Source organism: Ascaphus truei, chromosome 4 (genome assembly GCF_040206685.1).
Source record: "Ascaphus truei isolate aAscTru1 chromosome 4, aAscTru1.hap1, whole genome shotgun sequence".
Classification (NCBI taxonomy): domain Eukaryota; kingdom Metazoa; phylum Chordata; class Amphibia; order Anura; family Ascaphidae; genus Ascaphus; species Ascaphus truei.
Window position 1 is genome coordinate 299110511 of NC_134486.1, and position 27524 is coordinate 299138034.

At 39.8% G+C, this 27524-nt stretch overlaps 1 protein-coding gene across 1 annotated transcript in view; it reads right to left on the reverse strand.

The window, feature by feature from the left end:
* The window catches only part of MAN1A1 (mannosidase alpha class 1A member 1), a 292996-nt gene that overhangs the window by 64064 nt on the left and 201408 nt on the right, over positions 1-27524 (reverse strand). The window contains exon 5 of the mRNA XM_075597752.1: positions 20924-21018. Coding sequence (XP_075453867.1) covers positions 20924-21018 — 95 coding nt within the window. The remainder of the gene's footprint in view (positions 1-20923; positions 21019-27524) is intronic.

Sequence of the window (27524 nt, forward strand, 5' to 3'; positions counted from 1 at the left end):
GGCAGTGCAATCAGTCAGGACACTGGAGAAAAAGTGCATAGGGCACAGCTTGCAGCACAGATGGACGTGGGCACAGTGTAGCCAACCATGACTGTGTTTTCATAACTTTACATCGCTTGTGCACAGAATTGCTTATTCCTGCCAAATATGAAATAAGAATATACTGCTCTATGAAGTGTTTGTTATTTTAATTTTTTTAAATATCTAATGCAGAAAGATCTACTACTCCATGGAAGCAACAACAAACATTCCTAAGGACACAGTACACCAGTGTTTCCCAACTCCAGTCCTCAGGGAACCCCAACAGGTCAGGTCTTAAAGATGTCCCTGCTCAAGCACAGGTGGGTCAGTCAAAATGACTGAGCCGCTGATTGACCCACCTGTGCTGGAGCAGGGATATCCTTAAGACCTGACCTGTTGGGGTTCCATGAGGACTGGAGTTGGGAAACACTGCAGTACACCAGGTTGCACTGGCACTAGGACTAAATTGGTATTATTTACACCTTCACACAACCTTTGGATATTTATTTCACTAGGTCCCTCTCTCTGCAGCGCATAATACAGTAAAAGCGCTGTTATCCGACATTTTTAACAACCAGCGAGTTTTAGAATCCGGAATTTCTGATAGATCCCAATACAAATCTTCAATGTAGTAACTGGAATTCATGCCGCAGCTATCCGGCACCTCTAGATCTCAGTCGGATGTTTTCAACAGTATTACAGTAGTATTACTACTTGATTGGATAGTACCTGTATACTATTTTATACGTTCTAATGTATTGTAAATCTTTGCAAAGGTGTACTACCAGTATGGTATGTATAAGTCTTAATTAACCAGAATGTTTGCTTATCCGGCACATGCTGGATATAACAAAGCTTTTACGGTATATTGATTCTATTTATAGTTGCACCAAAACAGACGAGATCTACAGCTAGCTGTCTGGGGCTTCCAAATTGCTTTTTAGTACAGTCGTTTCTCAGGCCTTGTCATTTTATGGGATGGCAAAGTCATAGCTCAGGAGGCCAAATACCCCAAGTGTGTCTGAGCAGGCAGCACTGGCACGGCACAAGCATGTTTAACCTCAGCAGCAACGAGACTACTGCAACAGCTCATGTGATTTTGAAGAATCTGGCAGCAATGTGAAGAATCTGTAGTGTGTTCATTTTTGTTCAGGCTATTTTGGTAAATGTGTATCATAATAAATCACTTAAAGATAAACAATGAATGACAACATGTGGCGTTAACAGCAAAATAACAGTTTTGACCTTGGTAACACTGTATTCACCAACAACATTCGATTAAATAGTTTGTAAATAAATAATTGGCACAAAACTTCCGGACGAGTTCTATGGTTGCATGGTAGACATATACACAAGTTCCAGCTGCCTTGTAAAATAACTTAAGTGACACAGGTGTCTGGCTTTTTGCAAGGCTGGTGTAATAGCTGTGGTTGTTAAAATCAGCATGAATCAATGTGGTAGTCCAATTTTGAGCACCCTACTCAACCTCATTCAAATTCATATTAAAAACGTGAAGCATGGGGTGGATCGAGCAGCTGTTAAAGGACAGTGTCCGAAACGCATAGGAGGTTGCACACCTCCTTTGGGCGATGTTTATCGAATAAAGAATTTTCACTTTTACCACCTGGCTCCTGGCAGTGCTCTGCTTTCTTCTTTTTTGCTACTGCTTTAAAAAGACTCCCAATTTCATCATAAGGTAAAAATGTTCATATGTTGAAGAACTTCTAGCATACTCTCTTTAAAGTGTATGTCACCTGTAGCGGTTTATTTATTTTCACATTGTTTCCAGCACCAAAGAGAATACTACAGAGTATTAAACAATACATTTATTTGGCAAATTTAGAGAGATTTCTAATCCAGCAGTTAGTTATCGAAATTCCTTTTTTGTTCTGGCTTCATGTTATTGTACGGTTTCCTACTCTGCATTGGTCTAAACTACAGCCAATTTCTGGGTTTCAGAAAATGTCTATAATACAGGTTGGGATTTTCTCTCTGAGATGAGCAATTTCAGTCTCAGGTCTCCTGCTCTCACATATAATTATGTAATCACAATATACAGAGGGATGAACACAATCTGGTTAAAGCAACACAGTCGTTTGGCGTTGCGTGTGGACAGGTTAAGATGAAAGTCAAAAGCAACAATTACTCCTGAAATTGATGTACAAAAAAACAAACATTTTGCACTCTGGGACTGAACTTGTGTCTAAACTGCTCCTTCACTTCTCATCAGGTCATTGTTTGCTTCAATGTGAGATTATTGGATTTCATTTCACCATTCTAAAATAAAGTATGTTACAATAATTAGACCAGGGTCCTACTAGCCGTTTCTACTCAGATATAGAAACAAAGTTAAATTGTCTTTAACCTCTGCCCTAGACTTTGCTTTCAGGTTAAAACTGCATGAATTAGATTCCAGTCTTCAGTCTAATGCATGAAAACAAGAAATGTGGTATAATCACAAACAAATAAAAAATGAAGATTTAATCTGCTGTCCTTTATCATACTGATGCCCCCTATCCTATATTTAAATGGTAACCAAAATACAAAAATGTGACATTAATGGACATAAAATTATGTTTGGGAACAAAATAGCCTAACATTCTGGATTACCTACAAAATTCTCCTCCTTACATTTAAAGCTCTCCCCTCATCTGCTCCTTCCTACGTATCAGCTTTTATCTCCCACTGTGCCCCTGCTTGTCTCCTCCGCTCTACCCATAATGGTCTCCTTTCCCTATCACCTCTATAACTCTTTCTCTCTCATCTTAAACCCTTTTCCCTCACTGAACCTCATCTGTGGAACTCCCTCACAATCCATACATTCCAAAAACCTTCTCTCCCCACTTTCAAGACAAACCTGAAAACCTACCTCTTAAAATGAAGTATCCCAATAGCCTGGACTCATGGCTATTGTCTAAAAGGCCCTCCTACCCACCATTGTGGCCAAGCACTGCCATCTTCTGCGCTTATTCCTTCATCTGCCGTGTCTGTAAGTCTCCAATCATACCACTTTGATTGTAAGCTCTCCGGGACAGGGATTTCCTTTCCTATTTTCTGACTTTGTTGCTCTTATTGTATTATAATTCCCTGTACTGTATCATCTTTGTAAAGCACGGAGTATACTGTGGGCGCCATATAAAGATATACATATAGTTACATTATCTTCTTCAGTTACACGTTTGCGGATTGTCTCACAGAGCTCTGCATATTCAATTCTTATTCAGGTCTTGATTCATTTCTTGTTGTCTCCTCAGTTGTTTTGACTCAGATGTTTTTTTAGTCTGTTTTTTGTTAGCGATTCCTCCATTTTTTTCATGCGCTTTCAAATACAAGCTTCATAAGTTCTTCATAATCGTTTGTTAAAGTGTCCCCATGCATTTTGAGCAAGCTGTAGCCATTTTACAGCTCAAGTTGAAATTCTCTGCTGTTATTCTTGAAGTTTTTGATGTTGATTGTTTTAGTCTTTTTAATCAGTTTTCTTCTTTCCATCTTCGCATTGAAATGTAATCTGCAGCGAACCAATCCGTGATCACTCCTGGTGCAAAAGGGTTAAGGATTGTGCAGTCTTCAATCATGTTTCTTTTAAGTTAGGATATTGGCCATTCCATTCTTGTCTCTATAGTCGCGGAGTGCCGCACCTGGCAGCGCCGCACGTAAGTGGTGCAATACTGACTGACTTGTCAATCACCACACAGCCGGCATCAGCGCACCGTGTCATGATTTGAGCTAGCAAGACATGATTGAGTGAGCGGTTGCTGGTCTCAGTAGTGACAAGTCAGTCAGTAGTGCCTGTGCCAGCACAGAAAAGTTAAGGGCCCGAGATTTTTCTATCTTTGATGCATGCAAAACTAAAAGTAAAAGGTGAAGACACGTGTGTGCGAAAATTAATGCGAATGGAGTGCTATCACAGAACACAACTTTTTGGGAGTTGTTTATATCCACAGAACAAAAACTCTTCAATTGCAAAATCAAATGATATTTATTATACAATTGTCCCAATAATGTCCCCTACACATAGCCTCTACACACACACAGTATGAGGTGCACTCAATGTACTAAAAGAGGGATGGCCGTGATGGCATTTGAAGTGGCCCATGTGATCCTCCGGTTAGTGCCGGCAGGGATGGTAACAGGGCCAGTGCAGGGACATGTGCGGGGCCTCTTACCTGCAGCATCTCCTCAGCATCCCGGCATCATGGTGCCGTGACACCATACAGTGTCAAGTCGTTATGGCAACGCAGCGCCACAGGTAGCCCTATAGTAGCAACGATGCAGCGTAGTGTCCCGCTGTCATTGCAACGTGATGCCATTTGACGTTGCAGCGCCATGTTGAGGGACACTGCAGGAGGAGATGTCACCGGCAGAGGCACCGCGCTCTCCCCCGGCAATCAGTTTAATTGTTTTGGGGAAGAAAGCGTGCCTCTAACTCAGAGTTTGGTACGACTGCACTGATGGCACCGCAATTAAGTGTTTATGTGTTGCATGTTCATGAACTGCTGAGACTAGTTTAGTTTTTATTCGCCTAATTGTTTATATTATCAAGATTGTTTTATTAATATCAATTAGTCTGTGTGGGTATAAATACAGCTCAACCCCGATATAGCGCAATTCGCTTATAACGCGGTTTGAGCGTGGACCTCGAATATTAAATGTAACTTTTTTTGCACACACACAGCCCACACTCGCAGCCCACTGCGCACACACAGCCCCCACCCCCTTACACCCCTACCTCTGGTGTCATGGCTGCTGGGGGCATCGTGGGCTGCTGGGTGGGATCGGTGCGGGGCTGGGGGATTGGTGCTAGGCTTAGCGATGCTCTGCTAGTATGGTGAACAAGCAGAGGTGGTATCAGAGCTGAGGTACATGCGACGGCAGTAACAGCACTCCGGAGGGACTTAATGAATATTCGTTTGAAGTCTGCCATATAGGATTAAGGGTATCCTAAACGCTGTGTGGAACCATGCTTGTACTAAGTAGGATTCCAATTTTTCTCCCACCGGATGTGATCTTTTGAGTCATTACTCCCTGTCATTTAGACATTTGTCTTTTTATTTAGTTTTTTACAATATTATTAAATTAGTTATTTAGCTACTCATTAGGTGTTTTTCATTTTTGTTTATATCAAGTCCAATTGTCTGTTTAGTGTATGTTTTGTCTGTTTCTATTGTTTTATCAACAATAGTTTACAGGTATACGCTATGATTATTTCTTGTGTTTATCTCCACATATTGCGAGACGACCCTCAAGATATATCTGGAGGCTCCCAGGTCATTAAACTGAACATTCATATGGTCAATGGTTAGAATTTACTACCCATTATTTGGACATTTTTTGTAGGCGCCGGAATATATAATTTTTAATCTCATATGAGATGATACTCATCTGGAACAACTCGTGCCACAGCAAGGAGTCATCATGGAACTCAGCAGATGATATAGAAAGTCTACTGAAAAGGGTCTGCCCGGTAAGAATACTTAATTTATTTTTTTACTATGGGACAAGCACCACCCATAACTAATACACTTTTTATAGTAGTATTTTTTACACCATAGTGCAACCTCAACTTTATTTTGTAGTTTCTCAAACACTGGCACAAAACCCTACAAATATCTCATAACTGGGGGGTCCCCGGGAGGGGGATTGAGGCATTAAAATCTGTTATGGATCAAACTGCTTCTCAATACAAATCTCCCTCACTGAATGATTAAAAGTAGTTTGATAATTTTTATGTTCCATGATGCCATAACAGAACCATTTACATGTATCTGTCATTGTCCTTTCACTGTCAAGGAGAAGAAAAAAAAAAGATCAGGGCTGCTTTCAAGTTATTTTAACAAAATGTTAAACAAGTGAATTATGGTTTGCGCTAAAATGATCTAAGAAGGCCAAAATGCTCAAGGCTGTCTGCCAGCAGTTCAGAGACAACTTCTAGATCAGACGCCCTTTGTTACATTATTGCTGCTTTTCACTGTCCACATCACTTCTATACATACAGTAACAAACACACTTTCTTTAAAAATCCGACAAAATCATTACATTTCAGGTTAAGACCTCTGGAATAGACTAAGGGACTGCTTCAAGATGCCCACTCAAATCAATCACACTGCCATTAACCGCGTCGGGCCAACTGAATTAGCCTGAGTAAATAAAAAAACCTCTGTATTGGCCAAACTGTATTTAACCCTTTGATCGCTTAGTGCGTTTGTAACCTCTAGTACTGGAATAATTTCTTTAGCTGTTGCTATTCAAGCTACGAGAACTATAATTTCCTGGATAAAACTCAGAAAAATTACACTGTTGTAATAATTTAAGGTTGTCTAGTCACATTTCGGAAATGTTATTCAGAAATACGTAAAGTAAAAACACGTACTAACGAAAAAGCTTCTATTTTCTGTGACAAGTATGCAATTTATACATTATAGTGTTCGGTTACCCCAAAATCTATTCTTTTTATAGTTTGAAATCTCAAAGTAATAACTTAAAAATGTAAACATTTTTGTTAGCTATCCAATAGTGAAAATGTCAGTGAAACATAAATCATAATGCATACATTGTAAAAAGATAAGACATTAGTGATCCCTTGTGCTACTTACGCTGCGTCCATGGTGAGCGCGACAGTGCTTTGGTGTCACGAGCGCCTGTAGGTGCAGCGATTTGTGGCCTAGGGGTGGCCGTGACGTCATGGAGCTGGTTCGCCCTCATTGGGCGAACCACACACATGACCTCCGGCCGTCACACGACAAACAAATGTATTTGTCTTCTGGTAAATCGCGCGCTCTATTGCCTGCCTCAGAGGTACGGCATTTTGATCGGGTCGCGCTCACAATGGACGCGGCTTTGGGATTAAGCATGAAGCCAATACGTGACTGCCTGCATGTACTGTAGTGCCGACGAGTATTCTAAAACAAATCTGGGGCAATCACCAACAAGACCCGGGTACATGCTGGGTACATGCTGCAACATTTCAGTGACATTTCTGCAGACAGACTAGTGGCCCATCGGATTAACAGCGGGGGTCCCTGCCAGTCCCATTAAAACGGAATGGGGCTGCAAGGGGACCCCTGCTGTGTTAATCCGATTGGCCATTAGTCTGCAGAAATGTCACTGAAATGTCACAGCATGTACCCGGGTCTTGTTGGTGATAGCCCCAGATTTTCCAAGGCAAGTTTTAGAATACTCGTCGACGCACCTGTATAGTGACGGCTAAGGAGTGCCCATGTTTCACAACAGATCAGTAGAAAGATGGCAAGAATAGGGTGGCGAAAAAGAAAAATAATTAAGCTTGCATCTGGACATGAAAAAAACTAGACTAGTTTTGTGCATCATCACACTACAATATTTTCCCAGAACATAAACACTATTAGGTCTTTAGCTTCACTTTTTCTATTAACTTCTATTTAATAGAAGAGGCGAGCTCCCTATCCTCAGAGAAACACAAGGTACAGTATTCTGCAGTGAATGTAACCTTAGTGCAAATATGACTCTTGAAGCCCATATTTTAGGTTATCTCCTAAAATATTCAGTTTACTAAAACCATCCATTGATACAGGGCATAACATCTAATAAGCTCGTTAGCCAACAATTGGTCCAGGAATTTATGGAAGAAAATATCCTCTGTCTAGCAATTAGATCACACCAATTTTGTAAAAAAAATAAAAATAAAACATTATTTGAGCAGAATACTATGCAGCTTGTTGATGAAATAAAAAAGGCAAAGTATTCACATTTTGTTTCTGTAGAGCATTTTGAGACCCATTTTCCAGTTGTGAGCTGTTTAGTGCTACAATCTGACAATCCCCACTGTTTGTTGCTTACTTTCTTCATATGGAACCAATATAAAGTCATTAAAGTCCTTGCAGAATGCAAATGTGTAACATTAGGAAAGTTCATTACTTAGTAGGAGTAAGTGCACTTATAATCACGAAACGGATGAACTTTGAGAATGCCAAGCAGGCTTGATTTAATTATGTGTATCCTTTCCGGTGTGTTCACCAAGGAGATCTGTAAGTAAGGATGCTTGTTTTACGTCTTCCCAAGGCTGGCAGATGTTATTAGAGAAGCAGAAATATATACTACGTAGGAGTTGGGGACAAACTCCATGGCCCGAATTGATTGTGAGAAGGTGGGTACCGGCAGTGGCTCCTCTCTTCTCGAATCAGCCCCTTAGTCTATTCTAAGAAATTAACCTGAAATGTTATGATTTATTTGATTTTCAAAGAAAAAGTCACGTTTGGACAGTATGTACTGTATAGAAATGATATGGATAGTATAATGGCAGCTATATTGAAGGAAAGAGCGTCTGATCTAGAAGTGGTCTTTGAATTGCTGGCAGGCAGCATTAAACATTTTGGCCTTCTTAGATGATTTGAAAAACACACCATAATTAACTTTTTTCCCTAAACCAACTTGAAGGCTGCACAATCTTTTTTTTTCATTTTGCTAAATTTTCAGAAAAAGCAGATAATGTTGCCGTTTACGGCCATGCGTAACTTCTTGTTCTGAACAAATTTAGGTCTGAACAACAAGAGGAGAAATGTCACAAATATATACGTAGTATTTAATGCGTTCATTACATGCTAGATAGGGATTCAAATCTAAAAAAATAAACAGCAAAACTCTGCGCTTTCAGAGTTTCTCAAGAGATGGAGGGAAAAAAAAAAAAAAGAGACATTTCTTTAAAGTGAATAAAATGCTAACTATATATAAAAAACAGACAAGGAGTGCCTAAAAATGACGCACATTGGGTACAATCCCCTTGTTCTTTAGTGTCAGAGGCCTTTTAGATCTTGGTCTTGTCAGGTAAGTATCAGATGTACGGACGGTCCTCGCTTTCCGACGTTACACTTTCAACGAACGGTATATCAGATTCTTTAAAATGGCAATTTTCCAACGTCAAATGTCTTATCCAACGCTCATATCCTACTCTTTATACTAGCTACCAATAGGTAGAAAATTAGCTTTACGATGATTCCCTATCCGACATTATTTTCAAGAAAGCATTGTCAGATAACCAAAAAGGAGGCACATATAGACTATGTCAGACTCCAGGCACGTGTGGCTGCAGTCCATGGATGACAACATGAAGGGCTCCAACTGTGTCAGACAGACTTTCAGCTTCCCTATATCCATCGACGAGCCTTTCTTTTTATGCAAGTTTGAGCGTGAGACCCATATTTTTTTGACCAATATACCATTTTGATGTATTACATTAGATATCTCTCTTTGTTTCTCTTTTTGTATATACATCTGATACTTTAGTGTGCCTGATAAGACCAAGATCTAGAAGACCTCTGATGACACCAAATAAAGGGATTATACCAAATATGCCTGGATACTGTGGTCCTCCAAAAATCTTTTTGTGATAAGCTATTAATACAGTAGCCGCCTGCGCATGAGCGAGTGTTTATATTCCGCATTTACGCATTGTGGATTCGTTTTTGAGCCCATTGATTTTTGCACTGTTTATTTTTTTCTGTACATATTCGTATTGTGAATTTGTTATATGTATACTGTGCTTTATGCACTAGCCTCGACTATTCTTTTGTTCATTTTTTTCAGTAAAACACATTTTATTGACAATCTGGTTTATTTGATATTCTTTTCTATCCGAGGAACCCATTCATAGATCTGAACCCAAGCCCCAAGACTACCTCAAGCCTGACTCATATGGTTAGGAGCACTTACAAGGGCATGCGCCAGAAAGAGAGAAGCAGCTTCTGTACTAGACACCAGGGGACATGAAAGAAGGTGGCACCTCCATTACAGGAAGGAGAAAACTGCCTTTTTTTATTCTGAAAGTGGTCACCCCACTGGTACCACCATACACCACGATGCGAGGCTGGAAATCCAGGACCTCATGGAGATGGTCAGATGATATACGTTTCGTTCTAGGACATTTGCAAGTCTCTGTCGGCGTTTAGGAACTACTCGCAGCAACTCAGTCATTCATTATGTACGCAACACACAGAAAATGCAGAAACAATGTTATTAAATTAAGGTCAATCATTATCATAAGAAACGGTAACAGTGTTTGTTTGCAGAAGAAAATACAGACAGTAGCATGATACAACAGGTTTACTTTATAATAAAGACACAAATACCGAAATGCATCAGGAGTTCTGGTATTTCTAAATTATGAAAATATGAAGCCTAAAGGCTTTAGAATGTAGAAAAGACAAACTGTGCTATAATGTTTTAACTCCTGAACATTTATCAACCTCAGCAAAAACAATTATTGTGTTTATTTTGCTTCCAGTGTTCATTAAAAATGCACTCACTCCATTACTGTTGACAACTCCAAGAATTTTCTATAATTCATAACGCCACTAACGTGACTATTTAACACTACCCCCAAATGTACGGATGTGTCAAGACTTAAAAAGGGCTTAATCAGTCGTGTAACGGCTACGTTTAATCGCAAGTGTTCACAAGTTACTTGCAGACATTAAAGCAGCATTTCATTTGAATGTTTAGTAAAATATGTACGTTTCACTCGATGCCCTTATTGATTTGTAATGTATTAGGTTCCCCTGGGTTGCTATTACAACTATCTAGGAAGCTACACAACTTCCTCTTTAGAAATAGGCAGTCATATTATGCACCCTGGGAAGCAGGATCTTCACCGATCGATCAGGGGAGAACTGACCCATCAGCAGCTTAGGTTATTGCATTGCCATAAAGGCAAAGAACTGCTGCATTTATTAAAAACAAAAAACAAAGGGGTAACAGGAAATGTACATCATAACATTTTAGCATTATTAACAATGGTGTACCAAAGCCAATATTCAATTGGTCTTGAGATCGTGTTCAAATAAAAAGCCCGCTGTAACTTTTTCCCCCATGCACACTTATTTTTTATTTGCCAAAAATGTATCCACAAACTGTTTTCTGTGTTTTCTCCTCTCTAGCTATTTTCCTGGTGACTGATTTTTTTTCAGTGACAGTAATAGACCTCAAAGAACCTTATCTGAAATGATGAAGACATTTATTTCTGATAAGATGCTTTGTATTATGCATGAAAAACAGCTCTGTGCTGCCTTGTGAAGAAAGGGGGTTTACCATGCGAACTCGCTACTTCAGGCACATAATAAACAGCCAGGAAAAATAAGGTAGGTAACCTTCCTTAAAGAGCATATATGGGGAAAAGTTTAAATCCTTAAAACTGGTTGAAAACACATCTTTTTCTATGACACACAAGCTGGTAAAAGGTAATCCTGTTTAACAATAACTTATTAAAAGTTGGAATATATTTTTGGATCTTTGTTTTTAACAAAGAAAAAAAATCGAATGGAAATGCTCACTTACATACAAATATTCCCATATAGCTGCAGCTTTAAAACTACCCATGGCTCAGCAGGATTATTATATCACCATATTGTACTCATCCTAGCACATATCACAATGGTACATTTTTAGAGTCCCTTTAACTGTACCTAAACAAGAACATAATCCAACAACTAGTCACCTTATCTCATCTACCTGGCAAATAACTGCTACAGGACTGGCAGCAATCAACTCTTCATTACATTCCAATTGTGGGTATATCTTGAGCAGTGGGCTAGTAGTTTTTGTTGGCTCACTAACCTAAATTGGACAATTAATTCCGGTTAACTGGAAGTGCAAATAAAAAAAAACATGCACCTGTAACTGGAAACTAACTGTATATTATTTTAGATGCTAGTATTTTAGTGTCTAGTATCACTGTTACAAATTACTCCAAACACCTGACTGACCTTCAGGCAGCCGGAACTGCTAGATTTACAGAAACAATTAAGGCAATGTTGATAGGAAATGGCTTTTTAAAGATGTCTAGTAATAGATGTTTCAAGAGTTTTGAGGACCGCTGCAATTAGAAATGCTGTAAAGTGCAGTGAAGTATAGGGAAACATTCACTTACTGGCACATTTATTTAAGGGGCTTGCTTATATTCCTGCCAACGTGTTTGCCAATGCCATTCTGTTACATTCTGAAGTGGTTCAATACTGGCTGACAAGAGTTTAGCTCCAAACTTCTAATTGTAAAGCCAAACACTAACGCCTTAAGTACCCTTTTATTGATATATATTGGGTATATGTGACATGCATCCAGGAAAATTATTCTGCAATATAATACTGCAAACCTTAATGATCGCTTACACTGGTCGGTAAGCAAGGCTAGAGAAAAGATGATGGTTCTGCATAGAGGTCGTTTGGACATGAGCTTTCCAGATTTCTGGAGAACAGACATGTAAGGTTTTCCACAGGCAACAGAAAAAAGTATATCTGTGGAAATCTGTCAAATTTATTCATTAACCCTTTGAGCGCCAGGTGGAGTGGGGGGGGGGGGGGGTTCCTGGAGCAGCAGTGTGCCACAGCCCCTCCCAGCACATCATGATCACGTGAGTGCTACCTGGAGCGATCATGCGACCGTGGCAACACTGATTAGGTAAAGCGAAGCGCAGAACACAATCTTCCCAAGAAAACTAGCAGAAATGCGGGCACCTGTAGTGCCAGACCCCATGATGTGTTGGCTATGTAATAGTGCACCCCACGGGTAAAAAACAAGACGGCATTTGGGCTGAAAAAAAACAAAACTTCACTTTAAATGATTTGATGATACAAGTCCAATACAAGATAGATTAAAAGTAATGGACGGGTTGCTTTGCACTGTACTTTGTACTCGGTACGGTCCATTTATCAGCCTCCCATCTACAAAGCTGGCAGCACAACCTGTGCTAAACACCCTAACATATTCGGTCAAAGGGAAAAGCAATCAAATTCCTGTTCTTTGGGCAATCTGGTTCTGTTTTTTAGTTCTGCACCAGCTTTGCAGCTGGGATACTTTGAAAAGACCCTTCTATGTTTAACAAATAGACAAGATGACCAATATTTTAATACCATTATGGTAATGCAAAGGATAACGGTTTCTCGATTTGATGTTCATCTAGTATTCAAACTTTCCCATCTCAGACACATCTGTAAGCTGCTAAACCATATACTGTAAAGCAGCTGTGACCAGGTCAAACAGTGAAACATTTTTGATACAGTATTTCAAAATAATGCGCCAATTTAATGAAAAATTATAAAGTTTGCATTCATACAATGTCCTGAGAAGCAGATGACAAACTATATGTATACCATTATATATATATATATTTATTATTATTGTGTCCCTGCGTGTGTGTGAGATAACGGCTCCTGCACATGCGCGCAGAGCGCAGGAGGCCGAGAGATGCCAACACCGACGTCCTCTACGGCTAGCAGTGACATCACTACCATGACTGTACTTCAGTCACCATGAAGGCAATTTACTACAAGGGAAATTTGGTAGGTGCCAGCAAAGAAGTTTCACTTCAAAATATGCTTTTTAACCCTTTGGATGTAGTAGTCGTGTTATATTAACCCTGTAGATCACGTTCTGTCCCGAAGTGTAAAAGGAGAAGCGGGCATGTGATTGCGAGTCCCAGGGGGGACGTGGTACAGCAGCCCCTCTGGCACTCAAAGGGTTAAGTATCACATGCTGGAACTAACTCAGACAAAAAGGTGCGCATACATACATATTATATATATATATATATATATACATATACACAGTGTTCGACAAACCTATACATTTGCTCGCCCCGGGCGAGTGGATTTAACCCCCGGGCGAGTAAATATTGGCCCAAGCAGCACACGTTTGGTACTAGGTGGCGAGTAGATTTTTTTGTGTGGCGAGTAGATTTTTTGGGGATTTGTCAACCACTGCATATACATATATATATACTCAAAGCTGTGACCATGCAGCAAGCTTAAGTCTATAGGGAACCATGTTAAAAATGGATTTTGAGGCAAAAAGTGACACTGTGTGCTCATTTGCATGTCATTTCCCACAATCCCTTGCTGCAGTGGAAGTGCTGTATGCTGGGTGATAATGGGGAAAGGCGGGGTTGCAGACCTGCCTAAGACATGCAGATGAGCATACAGTTGTATGTGTGTGTGTGTGTGTGTGTGTGTGTGTGTGTGTGTGTGTGTGTATGTATATATGTATATATATATATATATATATATATATATATATATATATATATATATATATATATATATATATATATATATATATATATATATATATATATATATATATATATATATATAATCCAATGCACAGCCGGCACACCATTTGCAAGTAAATAAGTTTTGGTGCTTATCCCATAAAGTAATACCAGACCATACGATACCGGTTGCAACACGACATCAAGGGACAGCACGCAGGTAAGTAAATAATACATTTTCTATATTTGATAGAAGACACAAAAAACGACGTTTCAGTCCCCCAGTGGGACCTTTCTCAAGGTGGTGCAAGGGGACCCCTGACGAAGTCCTTAGTGACGAAACGTGTAGGGCGTTTCCCAAAGAGGCGAGTTTGTGGCTGACATTACTACACGAACGGAGAGAGTACCTTGGAGCTGTTGCTATTTTGCTTGGGACTGCTGTCACTTCCGGTTTTGCAGTTGCCTGCTGGTGAGCAGTGAGAGCTGTGGGAGGTGTATCTGGAGGGAGTCTCTGACCGTGTTGCTGATTATTACATCTGGCTGCGGTGGCTCCAGTGCACCTTGCTGAACCAACGGATACACCAGAGGTGGCACCAACGGGACAGGCTGATACATTCCCTTCACAGCTTCAAGGCGATTGAGTATATCTCATAAATGCTATTATTTTTACTCTGTTTGTGAGTGCGCTTTTTATATTTTACAATCCCATAAATACTGTTTTATACTTTATCACACTAGGAGTACGCCTGTTTTTTCTTCTTGTTTTCTGTATATATATATATATATATATATATATATATAAATAAAACAGCTTAAAAACTGTAGCAATCACATCGTCATGGACAAGTCTCCCATGACATGAACTTAAGTGAAGTGAGGTTACGTCACTTCCTTTCCCATCTCCCCTAAAAAAAATAGCATTTCTAGCACGACTAAGCAAGTGTGTGTTAGGGCCCCTGGGCTTTTCAGGGTATATCATGGGGTTACATCTGGGTGATTGATGCTTTTTTTTTTTTTTTAACCCAAATCTGAGAATATGTGAAAATATTTTTTTTAAAGATAATTTTTTCGAAACATGATGAGCCAAAATCTGGGAGACATGTGATTTTCTCTGGCTGCTCCCTTTTGTCTGGTGTCACTGTGTGATCAGCAAGTGCTTGTACAGATCAGGCTCCCCTCCCCCTATCTTTATTGGCTCTGATAAGGACATGTAGGAGAACGGTAAAGGAAATTATTGATTGGCAATCATTTCCCCATTTAGAGGTCCTTAAACTTGCAATTCACCCCCCCCCCCCACAAATGGAAGCAGCCAAATCATTGCCACTAGTATGATCAGATTTTTCTATGAAAGCCAATTAGATGTAAATTATTTACAAAATATGTTTTCTGGCTAGCTATGTGAGATTGGACTTTGAAAAGCGAAATCCCAATGTTTTAGGGACCTCTGAATAAGGGACTTTTGTCAGTGTTTTCTTTACCTACAATCCTAGTATAAAATATGTATATAAAAAAAAAATATTGCACCAAAATCCCTTCTCTGCTTGTGAAGGTGGTAGACTTATTTATGTGTTGTACCTAGATTAAACAATTATGTGAGAAGCTCGACTACTAAACAATCTGCCATTCAAATTGTGAACAGGAAAAACACCCAAGGATGTTTACAGCAGAAATGTGTTCCAGTATTATTCAGCAAGAACAATCCCTTTTCTACAGGGGGAATGAAGGTACTGTATAACAAACCATTGGTTACACAACAGTGCAATAATAATGTGAAGAGCTTTGGGTACAAGTTTCACATTGCAAACAATTACAATGATTTAATATGAGGACTCCTCTCGAAGCTTCCACTGCTTTCAAGTGCACCTGGACAATGCAAAAGGAATTAACATAACAATTACATCTAATTAGGAACAGGCAACATGACACCACAATGTGCATCTCTTACATTAACATATCCACACCCACATTAAAAGAGGGCAGCCAAAACAAACCCCATAAACAAGTAAATCCTATTTTGGCTTTATGAATCCGGGTTTCTCTTTAATATCATTTGCGTAGTTAAATATTTGGGCACAGGACCAAGTCCAAATGCATATTCTTATATATGGAATTCAGCAGTCATATCACAAAAAAGTAGAGAGTCCCAAAACCAACCTCTACAACGAATTGCACCTTAACCAAGTAAATCGAATAACCAAATTATGTTACATTCGGAACATGAGACGAGGATAAATGGGGCATTTACCTAAACAGTGTAAAATAGTTTCTCCAGGTTTTAATATGACATTTTTTTGTGTTACCTTAATTGTTAAACGAAAATTAAATGGAAATCCATATCCAAATAAAAATTAAGAGAAAAGTATACTGTACCTCGCTCTACTTTGTTAACTTTTGATGAATAGGGATTAGTCCTTAGTTGGGCACTACATAGAGATTTAGATTAGGCAAAACGGCTCTTACAAAAAATAAATAAAAAATCCTCAAAACATGGTGCACTCCAGGATTTAATCACATTTACATTTTCATTTAACATTTAATCTTATATTTTTCTTCCCAGAAATAAATCAAACTTAACTTTCAATCCTATGAAACAATAATAAACATATGCCAAAAAGTTTTTTTTTTATTGTTCACAATAAAATTAGTAACTAAATCTTATTAATAAATAAACACGGTCTGTTCTGTGTTTCTTATATGGGCTATTCAATGTGTTTACTGATACTATGTCTACTCCAATCATAAAGCGACAAAGTGCCATAATCTACAGTCTATGCACACACTTGTAATCTGCAATGGAGGTAGGTCTTAAACTAGACTTAAATCTGGTAACTTTGCCTGTTAGCATCTCGGGAACCAAGGGGTCTCTACAGGTAAAAATAGAGCGCTTAAGTAGGGGGGATTGCTGCTCGTAGCTGGCATGCTAAAAAACATTGATATGGATTTAACTGTCAGCTATGATTCTGAATGGAAAAAAATGTACAGACTTAAATATTAAAGCAGCAAAACATGTGAAATCTTAGGTTTTGTTTTTTAAATATATCAGTTCTGTAGTATTAGATGATACTTGCTGCATTTTTTTCTTTTCTTATTCAACTCAATGATATGTTTAATGGGTATTAAAGAATCCTTTCATTTCTACAGCAGGTTTTAGTCCACCTCCCCAGCAGTGCATGATCATTGCAACACTTTCCAGTTTGTGATCATTTGTTGCCAATCTTCCCAGCAGTTTAAGATATATTACTAAGGTAACTATCGTTACAGATTACAAGGATACATTGTAGCTGCCGAGTTGCATTGCATCAAGTAGCCATTATGTTAGTAACACCATAGAATTTTTTTTTAGAGATTTATAACAGGAGCACCAAACGATTGCCAACTGAGGTAAGAATGTAGAATTATTCATGGTCACATGCTTTACATACACAAATAAAAAAATTAGTAAAGGGGGGGGAATTTAACAAATGTTAAATAAGGTTAGAAAGCAGACTACCAGGTACTCAAAGTTATTTGCTAATACAATGTGAAGTGGGTCTTCTAGTCTTCGGCTAAGCTTATAGTCCCGGCTACGGCGACGCAACCATGTGGCGTCATCCATCGCCGTTGCCATAGCAATTTCTGCCTATAGTGTAGGAGACCAGAGATGGCGACCAGGGGACGTGGCCGTGAGTGCTTTGCCCTTATTGGCTGAAACGCTCACGTGCCCTCTGACGTCACGCGGCAGTCGACAATTTTCTTTGACTTCAGTGATTTTGGTACACTATAGGCGCACGCGACGGATTGCATTGACTTGTTTAAACGCGGCGTCGCCGGGACTATAAGCGCAGCCTTAGACAGTATGGGTCACTATTGGAACTTTTTAGTTTCAGGAGATGCAATTTTTAAAAATGTGTGAGCTGCAAGTGTGGCTAAGATTTTGGGATGCATAAGTAACATAGGGCATAGATAGACAAAAGGCACAGAAGAGGGACAAAAACACCTAAGAATTGAGATAGTATGGCAAGCCCCTACTTTTAAGGCTGCGTCCACGCTGCCACCAAGCTCACGCGGCGCTCGTGCACATACGCTCTACAAAGCTCGGCGCTTGGAGAAACATGGAAATTTGATTTCCAATTGTCGAGAATGGTTACAGAAGGGTCATGTGACCAATGAAAGTGCACCAGTCACAAATCAATCACAGCAGCCTTTAGCCATCCACCCGCCCCTTCCCTTCAATGCCACTCCCCCCATCTAACATTACTGAAGGACAGCCGAGCGCTCATGCTTGGAGGGTTGGTGACGTCACTGTTCAAGCAGGAGCGCGCTCAGCGGCAGCGTGGCCGCAGACTAAACCTGCAATTCAAGCTGCCGTTTTTAAAATATGTGCATCAATACAATCTGCACACTGACAAGTGATTAGCCAAGTTGCAGATCGATCCATTCTCCTATAATCTATCGCTTGCTCTGGGTTATTTAATTCAGTTCTTGCACAGTATTGTGGGCAATATAGTCCAGCAATATCATGTGACTGGGCAGTTACTAGATACAATTGTTGCACTGCTAGAGAGAGGGCAGGGTTCAAGAGCAAGAGCCTATCAGAAGGTGAACTGGGAACTGAAAATGAAGGTCAGAGAAGTGTAAAGTAAAATATGTGCTAAATCCAATCTATGAGTGGTGGTGCTGTAGAGTGAAGATTGCGGTTAGTCTTTGCTAGAAAATGTCCTCCTTTCCAGTGAGGTTCAACTCCATAATCCTGGGCCAGTACGTGTGTAATTGTCCCCTTTTTTCACTTCTGTTGAACCCCCTGTTAAACTCTGAAGTGTATCCCACTTTATAAACAAAAGGTACAGATGTAGTAATCCTTACCATCTTGAATTGTCCTGCACTGTTGTGGCACCATAGGATTAGCACTGAGGGGGGTCCATTGTAGAAGCATGCACCTTTCGCAGCACAATAGCAGTAGACTGTCCCCAGCGCTGGAGACACTTGCTATTTTGCCTGTGGTGCTTGGGCCAGTAAGTCTTTCTACATCTGTACCATCGCTAAAGGGGTTAGATAGCACTAGAAAAGCAAGAGTGGAGCCATCGCTTTGTGCGAGCTGGACCAATATTAAAAGTATTTCTATTATGTAAATTTAGGGGGAGATTAGAGAGTAGATTTAACATATTTGGCAAGACATTTTATGCATATATGCAGGATCTTTGCATACATTACATAACGTGGAAGACACTTTCCTCAGTGTAATGGAAGAAACATGACTGCAATTTTGTCACCTGCGAAGATTTTTACCAAGGTTTTTCGAATGCAAAATCTCCAGTATAAGGCCGAACAAAAATAGACTAAGATGAGCCTATTACTTCTGACATGTGGAAAATATTTCAACTTCAGGCTGAATGCACTTTCGAAAGTCATATTGGTGAGTATAATTGAATATGGATGTTCTAAAAGCATTTTCTCAGGAATTATAGTTGGGGTAGCACATTGCAAGCGATATGTGAGAATGGTACTGGTTTTAGCCTCTACTGTTGCTTCCATTCAAAAGATTAACTGACAGCCGTTAGAGGAAAAGCACGGAAAGCCATATATAGCACACAACGATGGCAAGATTACCTAGGGTGTGTATTCCCAAATAAATTGATGCAGAGAAGCAAATAAAGTGAACGGTACAAAAAAGGAGCTTGGTAAAAGTGGGGCATACTGTAGGTTTGGTTTACAAGCATAACCAGTTCTAAATGATGTAAGCAATTTTTAAAACAATTATAGTTTACCTTAAAGGATCTTCGCCTTTAAATCTTCCCCCTCACCCCCCTAGGAGGGAAGCAAGGGTCTCTGCAGCTGAACCGCATTAATTTCAGCTCCCGGGGCAGGCATCCTGCTCCTGGGAGTCTTACATGGGCAGGTGATGCCGGTATCTTCCTGCTGTTTAAAGGTTCCTCGTTATGCGGACCACTAGGAAGCCCCAAGACATTTTCTGTGCCCAGCCCTGACTGCTACTGGCACCCCCTTCCGATGTATGAATCTTGGGAAGCAGGGGGTCCCCAGAGCTAAAATCAACACCATTCAGCTCCGGAGACCCCCTGCTTCCCACATAGTCAAAATAACAACAACAACGAAAACAAAAGAGCCACTTTAAAGACCAACGTAACCCAAGTACATTTCCAATTTAGAAAAAGGATACAGCTGCTATATGTTACTGTAACTTTGTTTTAGTGTCCCTTCATTTTATCAGATAACTGATAACCAGATTACAGATAATCGCAAATCAAGCTTTATTAAACAATTTGAAATGTAAAAAAAACCCTACAAATAAAGTTTAATAATTTTTATTTTAATATAATATTAATATAATTACAAAACATTTACAAGTAGAATGGCCAGAAATGTACCGCAACATCCTTTTATATACAGATTTAGCAGATGTTATCATTAATGCACAAAATAAGTGATTAAATAAATACCCGTAACCATTGTTTTCAGTAGCACTACTGTTCAATAATGCTATAAACAACAGTATATCTAAAAACACTTAAAAATTGACATACTTCAACATTCTGTATGCACGTATAGCATTTGTAATATATTTTCTCACCGTGGCTGTATAGTGAGTTTCAGCGAGAAAAAAATGCACTTGGCTGCCTGAGCAACTGCAATGAAATTAAGAGAAACAGGCAGTCCGAAGGCCTTTGGGGACGAAATTTGTCCCATGAGCTGTAAGTTTAGACCCTGGTATAAAATGTAAAAAGAGCGTGACCCACTATAGCTGCGTTTATGTATTGATCAATAAAAGGTGCTCAGGTTAATCGCCAGCCTTCCTTGCATGATAAAGGAAAAAGGAGACATTTTCAAGAGTTCTAAAGCTACATGTGGAAAAAACAAGAAGCTAATAGTGTAACCAGAATAATGAAGTTCTTTTACCTCTTAATGTTTAGCAATGCCCAAGGAATTCCAGTCGGAGTATTGAATGCAGGCAGCAGCTTCTCTCCCAATTCAACTGCTTTTCTGCGAAAGACCTGTTTAAAAAGTAAATAAGTGTATATTGATTGGTCAAGTACATTAACTTGCTGTACAGAAGTGTACAGTATGTTCAAAAATGTAGTATACAGCTTTTCATGTACAGTATGTTTTCTTTTTTTTTTTAAACTTATATTTTTATTAAGCTTTTCAAATATAAATGGGAAGGGGGTTACAGAGAAAAAAAAAAAAAGGGGGGGACGGGAAAACTACCATTTTGTTACAGAATTCAGCTTTCACATTGCATAGCATACAACATTTTTTAAAAGCAACATATCCTACACTCCTCACGCCTGAAACCTCTATTCTAATGAGGACATCCCCCTATCCGACATCCCCGGGATCCCAGACCCTATCAAACTTCCATGTGGTACTATTCAAAAATGAGGTAAGTCTCTCCATTAATTGGACATCATTAACCCTTCAAATGACCTCTCTCCTGGAGGGCGGAAGTGTCTTCTTCCACGCCGCTACTACAGCACACCTAGCCGCCGTTAAAACATGCAGAATCAATTTAACTGTATAAAGGTTCACACCTTCCATAGGCTTAGCTAGAATAATTAAAATTAGGTCCAGCAGAATCTCAATCCCCGTCACAATTTATATTAGCCTCAGAACTTTCTTCCATTATGTCTGCATTACTGAACAAAACCAGCAAATATGTGCTAGATCCCCTATCTGTCCACATCCTTTACAACATCTATCGTAGCTTCCGGAAACATTTGCTTTAACCTTTTAGGAGTACAATACCAGCGTAACATAATTGTATAGATATTCTCTTTTGTCACTGTGCATATAGAGGTTTTACCCGCATTCTCCCATATATCCTCCCAGTCCTATCTTTTTATTTCAGTCTGGAAGTCCAGAGCACACTGATCCATATATTTATGAGTCGGGGTATCTTTTTGGGGGATTAAACCTTGGTAAAGGGACGAAATCAGACCTTTTTGATACTTATTTGTTTTACATAAATATACACATTTTGAAGATCTGGGGAATTCCTCCTCATAAAAACCTTGAAGAACAAAGTGTCAGATCTGCATATATTTGAACGTCTCAGTTAGGGGTAGGCCATATTTCCTTATTACTTCCTCAAATTACATCAACTTATCTTATTCTATTGAATCTCCCATCTCTAGAATCCCTCTATGTCTCCAGATTTCAAAGCCGTGGCCTTGGAAACCCGGAAGAAACCCTGGGTTGCCGAGCAGGGGCATGAGTCTAGATGGGGTTGACATGACCCTATACTTTATTGCCAGCTGCCACATTATCAAGGTAAACCCGATTACCACCGGCTCAGACTGTCTCCCAATCCCAACCCCTGTCTTCTAGTTGTAACCTCTTAAGTTCTTCTCTTGCCTGACTAAGAATTTTATACATTTTCCTCGACAGGTTTTTTTTATGTGAATATTCTAATTTTACGTTTTTTTCCGTAAATTTTTTTTGTTTCTCTTTTTTTATTCTCTTTGTGTGACGCTATTGATATAAAATTTCCTCTGATCGTGGTCTTATGGGCTTCCCATAGTGTCGCTGTCGACTCTACAGATCCATTGTTAATATAGAAATAATTTTTAAGCGAATTTCCAATTTCAGTACTAATCTCAGAGTGATTCAGTAAGGAGTCTAGTTTAGGAGCCAAAGTTTTGTTGAGAGGCGGAGGGGGTTGTACAGTGTACGCTGTTCAGGTCTCATTCCCCCCCACTCAACTTTTGCTCATAAAAAAGTCTCCTCCAACCCTCCCCATTCAGTGGTTCTGTGTGCCAGAGTATGCATGCAAGTGTGTATCTGACACACGGATCCTACGTTCCCCCTCCCTCACTGAGTCTCATGCCTCCCCCTCCGTTACTGACACTCACTCCAGCCCTACCTCACTGACACTTCACCCCCCCTCCCTGACACTCACTCCTCCCCCCACTGCCATGGACCTCATGGAGAGCAGGGGTAGGTACATACATACATACATACATAGTTTGTGCATTCCAATGATAATTACAGAAATTCCATAGTTTTTCCATGATAACCTTCTTAAATCAAAATCAGTCTTTTCTTAAATATCCAATAGGGTTTATATTAACCAATTCCATGTCTTTTGAAACAAAATGACATATGAATTAGACAAACAATGAGTCCGGGTATATGGAACAGTAAGTCAAACCCTGGTTTTATTGGCTAAATTAAAGGGCATAATAAGAACCAGGTGTTTAAATAATTAGGTAGATCTTCAGGGTTAGTTTGGGAGGCCCCATCCTACAGTATATAAAGATCAGAAACAGAGTTTGGTTTCTCCAAGAACAAACCGACAAATCATTCAGGAAGTCACAAAGAACCACAGAGTAACAATCAAGGATTTGCAGGCCACTCTAGCCTTGGCTAGCCTCATCCATCAGAAAAAGACTGAACACGAATGGTGTTCATGGAAGGATAGCCAGGAGGAAACCACTGCTCTCTAATAAGAATATTGCTTCCCATCAAAAGTTCGCCAAAGAGCACATAGATGATCTACAAGACTCCTGGAATGATGAGTCGAAGTTAGAACTTTTGGCCTCAATGTGAAATGTTATGTTTGGCGAAAACCAAACAATGCATTCGAACAGAAGAAACTCATCCCAACCATCAAGCATGGTGCTGGGAGTGTAATGGCTTGGGGCTGCTTTGCTGTCTGATGACCTGGATTGCTTACCACCACTGATCCAAACATGAATTCTGCTTTGTATCAGAAGATTCTAGTGGAGAATATCATGCCACCCGTCCATGAGCTGAAGCGAAAGTGGGTCATGCAGCATGACAATGATCCTAAACATACAAGCAGATCTACAAAAGAATGGCTGCAGAACAAATTCCGTGTTTTAGAATGGCCTAGTCAAAGTCTGGACCTAAACTCCATCAAAATGTTGTTGCAGGACATGAAGTGAGCTGTCCATGCAAGGAAGCCCTCAAAGGTCACCGGGTTGAAGCAGTTCTGTAAGGAGGAATGGGCCAAAATTCCTCAAAACCGATGTGAGAGACTGAACAGCAGTTACAGGAAATGCTTAGTTGAAGTTATTGCTACTCAAGGGGGTGAAACAAAGTACTGAATCTAAAGGTTCACATACGAATATTTAATGTTGAATCATTTGTGTATTAATAAAGATTGAAAAAATATCATGTTTTTGTGTCATTTGCTTGATCAGGTTATCTTTATCTATTATTAAGACTTAGATTAAGATCTTATAACATTTTAGATTTGAAATATATGAAAAATCTTAAGGGCTTCACAAACTTTCACCACTGTGTACACACACACAACTTTATTTTTAATTTAATATAGGATAAAGACACACACCCCCCCTTTGTGTGGTGTTAATGCAACTGTGCCATTAAATGGTATTCTCATTGTAGAACCAACTATAAAGCTTAAGTAGAACCCGTATAAAGTGGCGTATGCTCAGGACAGTGCTTACTGTTTCCTTGCTTCACAGAATATTAATTGCTATGTTAAAGCTAAGCTATTTGGCACTACTAAACAAAATTGTATTTTTACCCAGTTTTCTAAATGAATTGCTAGCTACACTAACCACTGTTATAGGAGAGAGAGAGAAAAAGGCTTGCACTTACAATTGCAAATTGCATTACTGAGAACCCCATGTACAATGTAGCTGAATAATTTATTGCATTTTTCTCAATAGCCAATTTATTTTACAGATCGCAATTATGAGACCAAGGATAACACAGTTACAGGTAGTAAGAAAGTGACGAATAATATCGCCTGACACATTCCACATAACACAAATAATACTTCCAGTCACCTTCACTATAGTGATTGATAACTTATGTATAATTCAGCGCAAGATAGTAAGCAAACCAAATTATTACTTGATTAACTTTCTCTGCTGAGTGACGGGATGGGAGCTATTTCCATAACACATGTGAAGTATATGGCATTCAAAATATTCAATAGCAGCATGGAAGAAAATAACCTACAGTATATTGTATGTGAGGTGTCAAACAGCACCTGCCTTATTAAAGGGAAGTCCACCAATGTTTTTATTTTGTAATTCTTTTAATATCATATCATTAATATCTGTAGGTTTCAGGAAAAACATATTTGGGATTTAGCCTTTCAAACAGGAAATCTCTCCAAGAAAGTTCTTGAAAAAGACAGGGAATTAAATTAATTTTCTCAAGTGAATATTTAGCACAGTAATTATTTCACACCTAAATCATTAAGCAGCAGCCTGAATGTATCACAAGCTGTAACATGGAAACCATTTTTAACCACCCCTCAAAACTGGCAAAACAGAAGGCGATCCCTGGGGACTTACAACATACTGTAAAATGTGGAAAAGTACTACTAGGTAATTATACCAGATTGCAAATTTAAATGATCACATAGGCAAACCAACACGTGCATGTTAGATATAATTTACCTTCTATTGTTATGGATGAATTCAGTTTAAACTACTACAATACAGGCATACCCCGCATTAACGTACGCAATGGGACCGGAGCATGTATGTAAAGCGAAAATGTACTTAAAGTGAAACACTCCCTTTTCCCCACTTATCGATGCATGTACTGTACTGCAATCATCATATACGTGCATAACTGATGTAAATAACGCATTTGTAACAGGCTCTATAGTCTCCCCGCTTGCGCACAGCTTCAGTACAGGTAGGGAGCCAGTATTGCTGTTCAGGACGTGCAGACAGGCGCATGCGTGAGCTGCCGTTTCACTATTGGGCGATATGTACTTACTCGCGAGTGTACTTAAAGTGAGTGTCCTTAAAGCGGGGTATGCCTGTACTGTATATCAATTTTAATCAGTGCTGCTAAAATTAGTAGAGGAAAAAACACAACCATTTAAAAAAAAAAAAAACCATCTGCTTCACACATTTCCTTAGAATAAAATTGATTGTTTGAAATGGGTCATTTTTAGCAACTCATCTAAAAGCACCATACAGTATTTCAAATGCTTTTTTTGCACAAATGATTGATATTGTAAAAATAAAATAAAAAAATGCCCATTTAACTATGGTTGTACATTAAAGTCGCTGATGGGACCAGACAAGACACTAAACAAGACGTATTGCTTTCTTTGCAGTGTTATACACCAGGTCCCAGTAGGCCTAAAAAAAGAATCTCTCACAGTCAAAGCAGAGAGCAGAACAAAAAATGAACAGGGACAGTCCATTTTTCTTTCCTATTTATTAAGAATCTTTTAAACAGTTTTTGCTTTGCAGGTTGAAAAATAGGGGTAGGTCCTTAGAAGGTCACCAATTTGTCAACGTTCTGTTAATGTTAATTTAGCGTATCGATATCCGCACCTAGGGCCGCTGACAGATTTTGCGGGGCCCAGGACTAGAGTTACGTCTGGGCCCAACCCCCGTGTTGGCGGTATTCGGAGCCCCCCCCTATTTCACATCTCATAAGCCCCCTCTTCCCATGTCACTCTCCATCTCACCCCCTCTTACACACTCAACCCCCCTCCCATGTATTTGTCTCCCCTTCGTCGCACTCTTTTTTCCTCACTCCCTCACCCGCCCCCGTCAATTTCCCACTCTATCCCGCACCACAAAATACATACCAAAGCCCCCATTCTAAATTAAAAAAACCCCACTCCCCCAATAAATATTAAAAAGACCCTCACTACTCTAATACATATTAAAAAGAACACCACACCTCAAATACATATAAAAAGAGCCCCACTCTCCCCCAATACATATAAAAAGACCTCCACCCCCCCCAATACATATGTAGCCATGGCTGGTTCTAGCTAATCATCTGCCCTCTCGAATACGCAAGTCCTAGTAGATGCAGGCAGTGTTAGGCCCGTCTTGGGTTTACCCCTCCCCTTTGCAGCTTCCTTGAGTGGCAGGAGTGGAGGTGGGACTTGGTCGGTTTGTTGCCCAATCCTGGGTGCAGACCTTTCCTTCTGCTGTAAGGAAGAGGCACACCAAAGTTAGAGAGAGTTCTTCCCAGTTCCCTGAGGAGTGTGCAGCTCTGACTAGTACTGGGAGTTGCAAGCTGTGTCTCACCCTGCGGGGTTAGACTGCATTATCAGTCCCCCTAGGGGACTGTAACAAGGTCCAAAAGCAAGATTTGCCCAGGGACCATCCAGAGGTCTGGGACCAAGAAGAGTATTCTCTGTATGATTAGACTGTATGCAATGGATGCCAAATAAAGAGACTTCTGTATGCAGTGGATGCCAAATAAAGCGACTTGTGTTCAATTTACTCCTGGCCTGAGTTTGCAGTCAATCAGGGGGAGTATGGACTGGTTCTGTCGTGGGGACTGCTCCCAGCACTCCTGGAGCCTGCGACGGATGGAGGCGCTAGCATTACTGAGACTGAACTGAAGCACCTACATCAAAAGCCTGTCCTGTTGTCCCAACACCATCGCGGATCCTCAGCCCCCTTGTGAACCAACAGGTAAAGCAAATGAGAAAATATGGCCATACAGCATCCGCCTCATGATGTACAGACCCACATAATGGTATCTACGTCATCCAGGGGAAAAGAAGTACAGT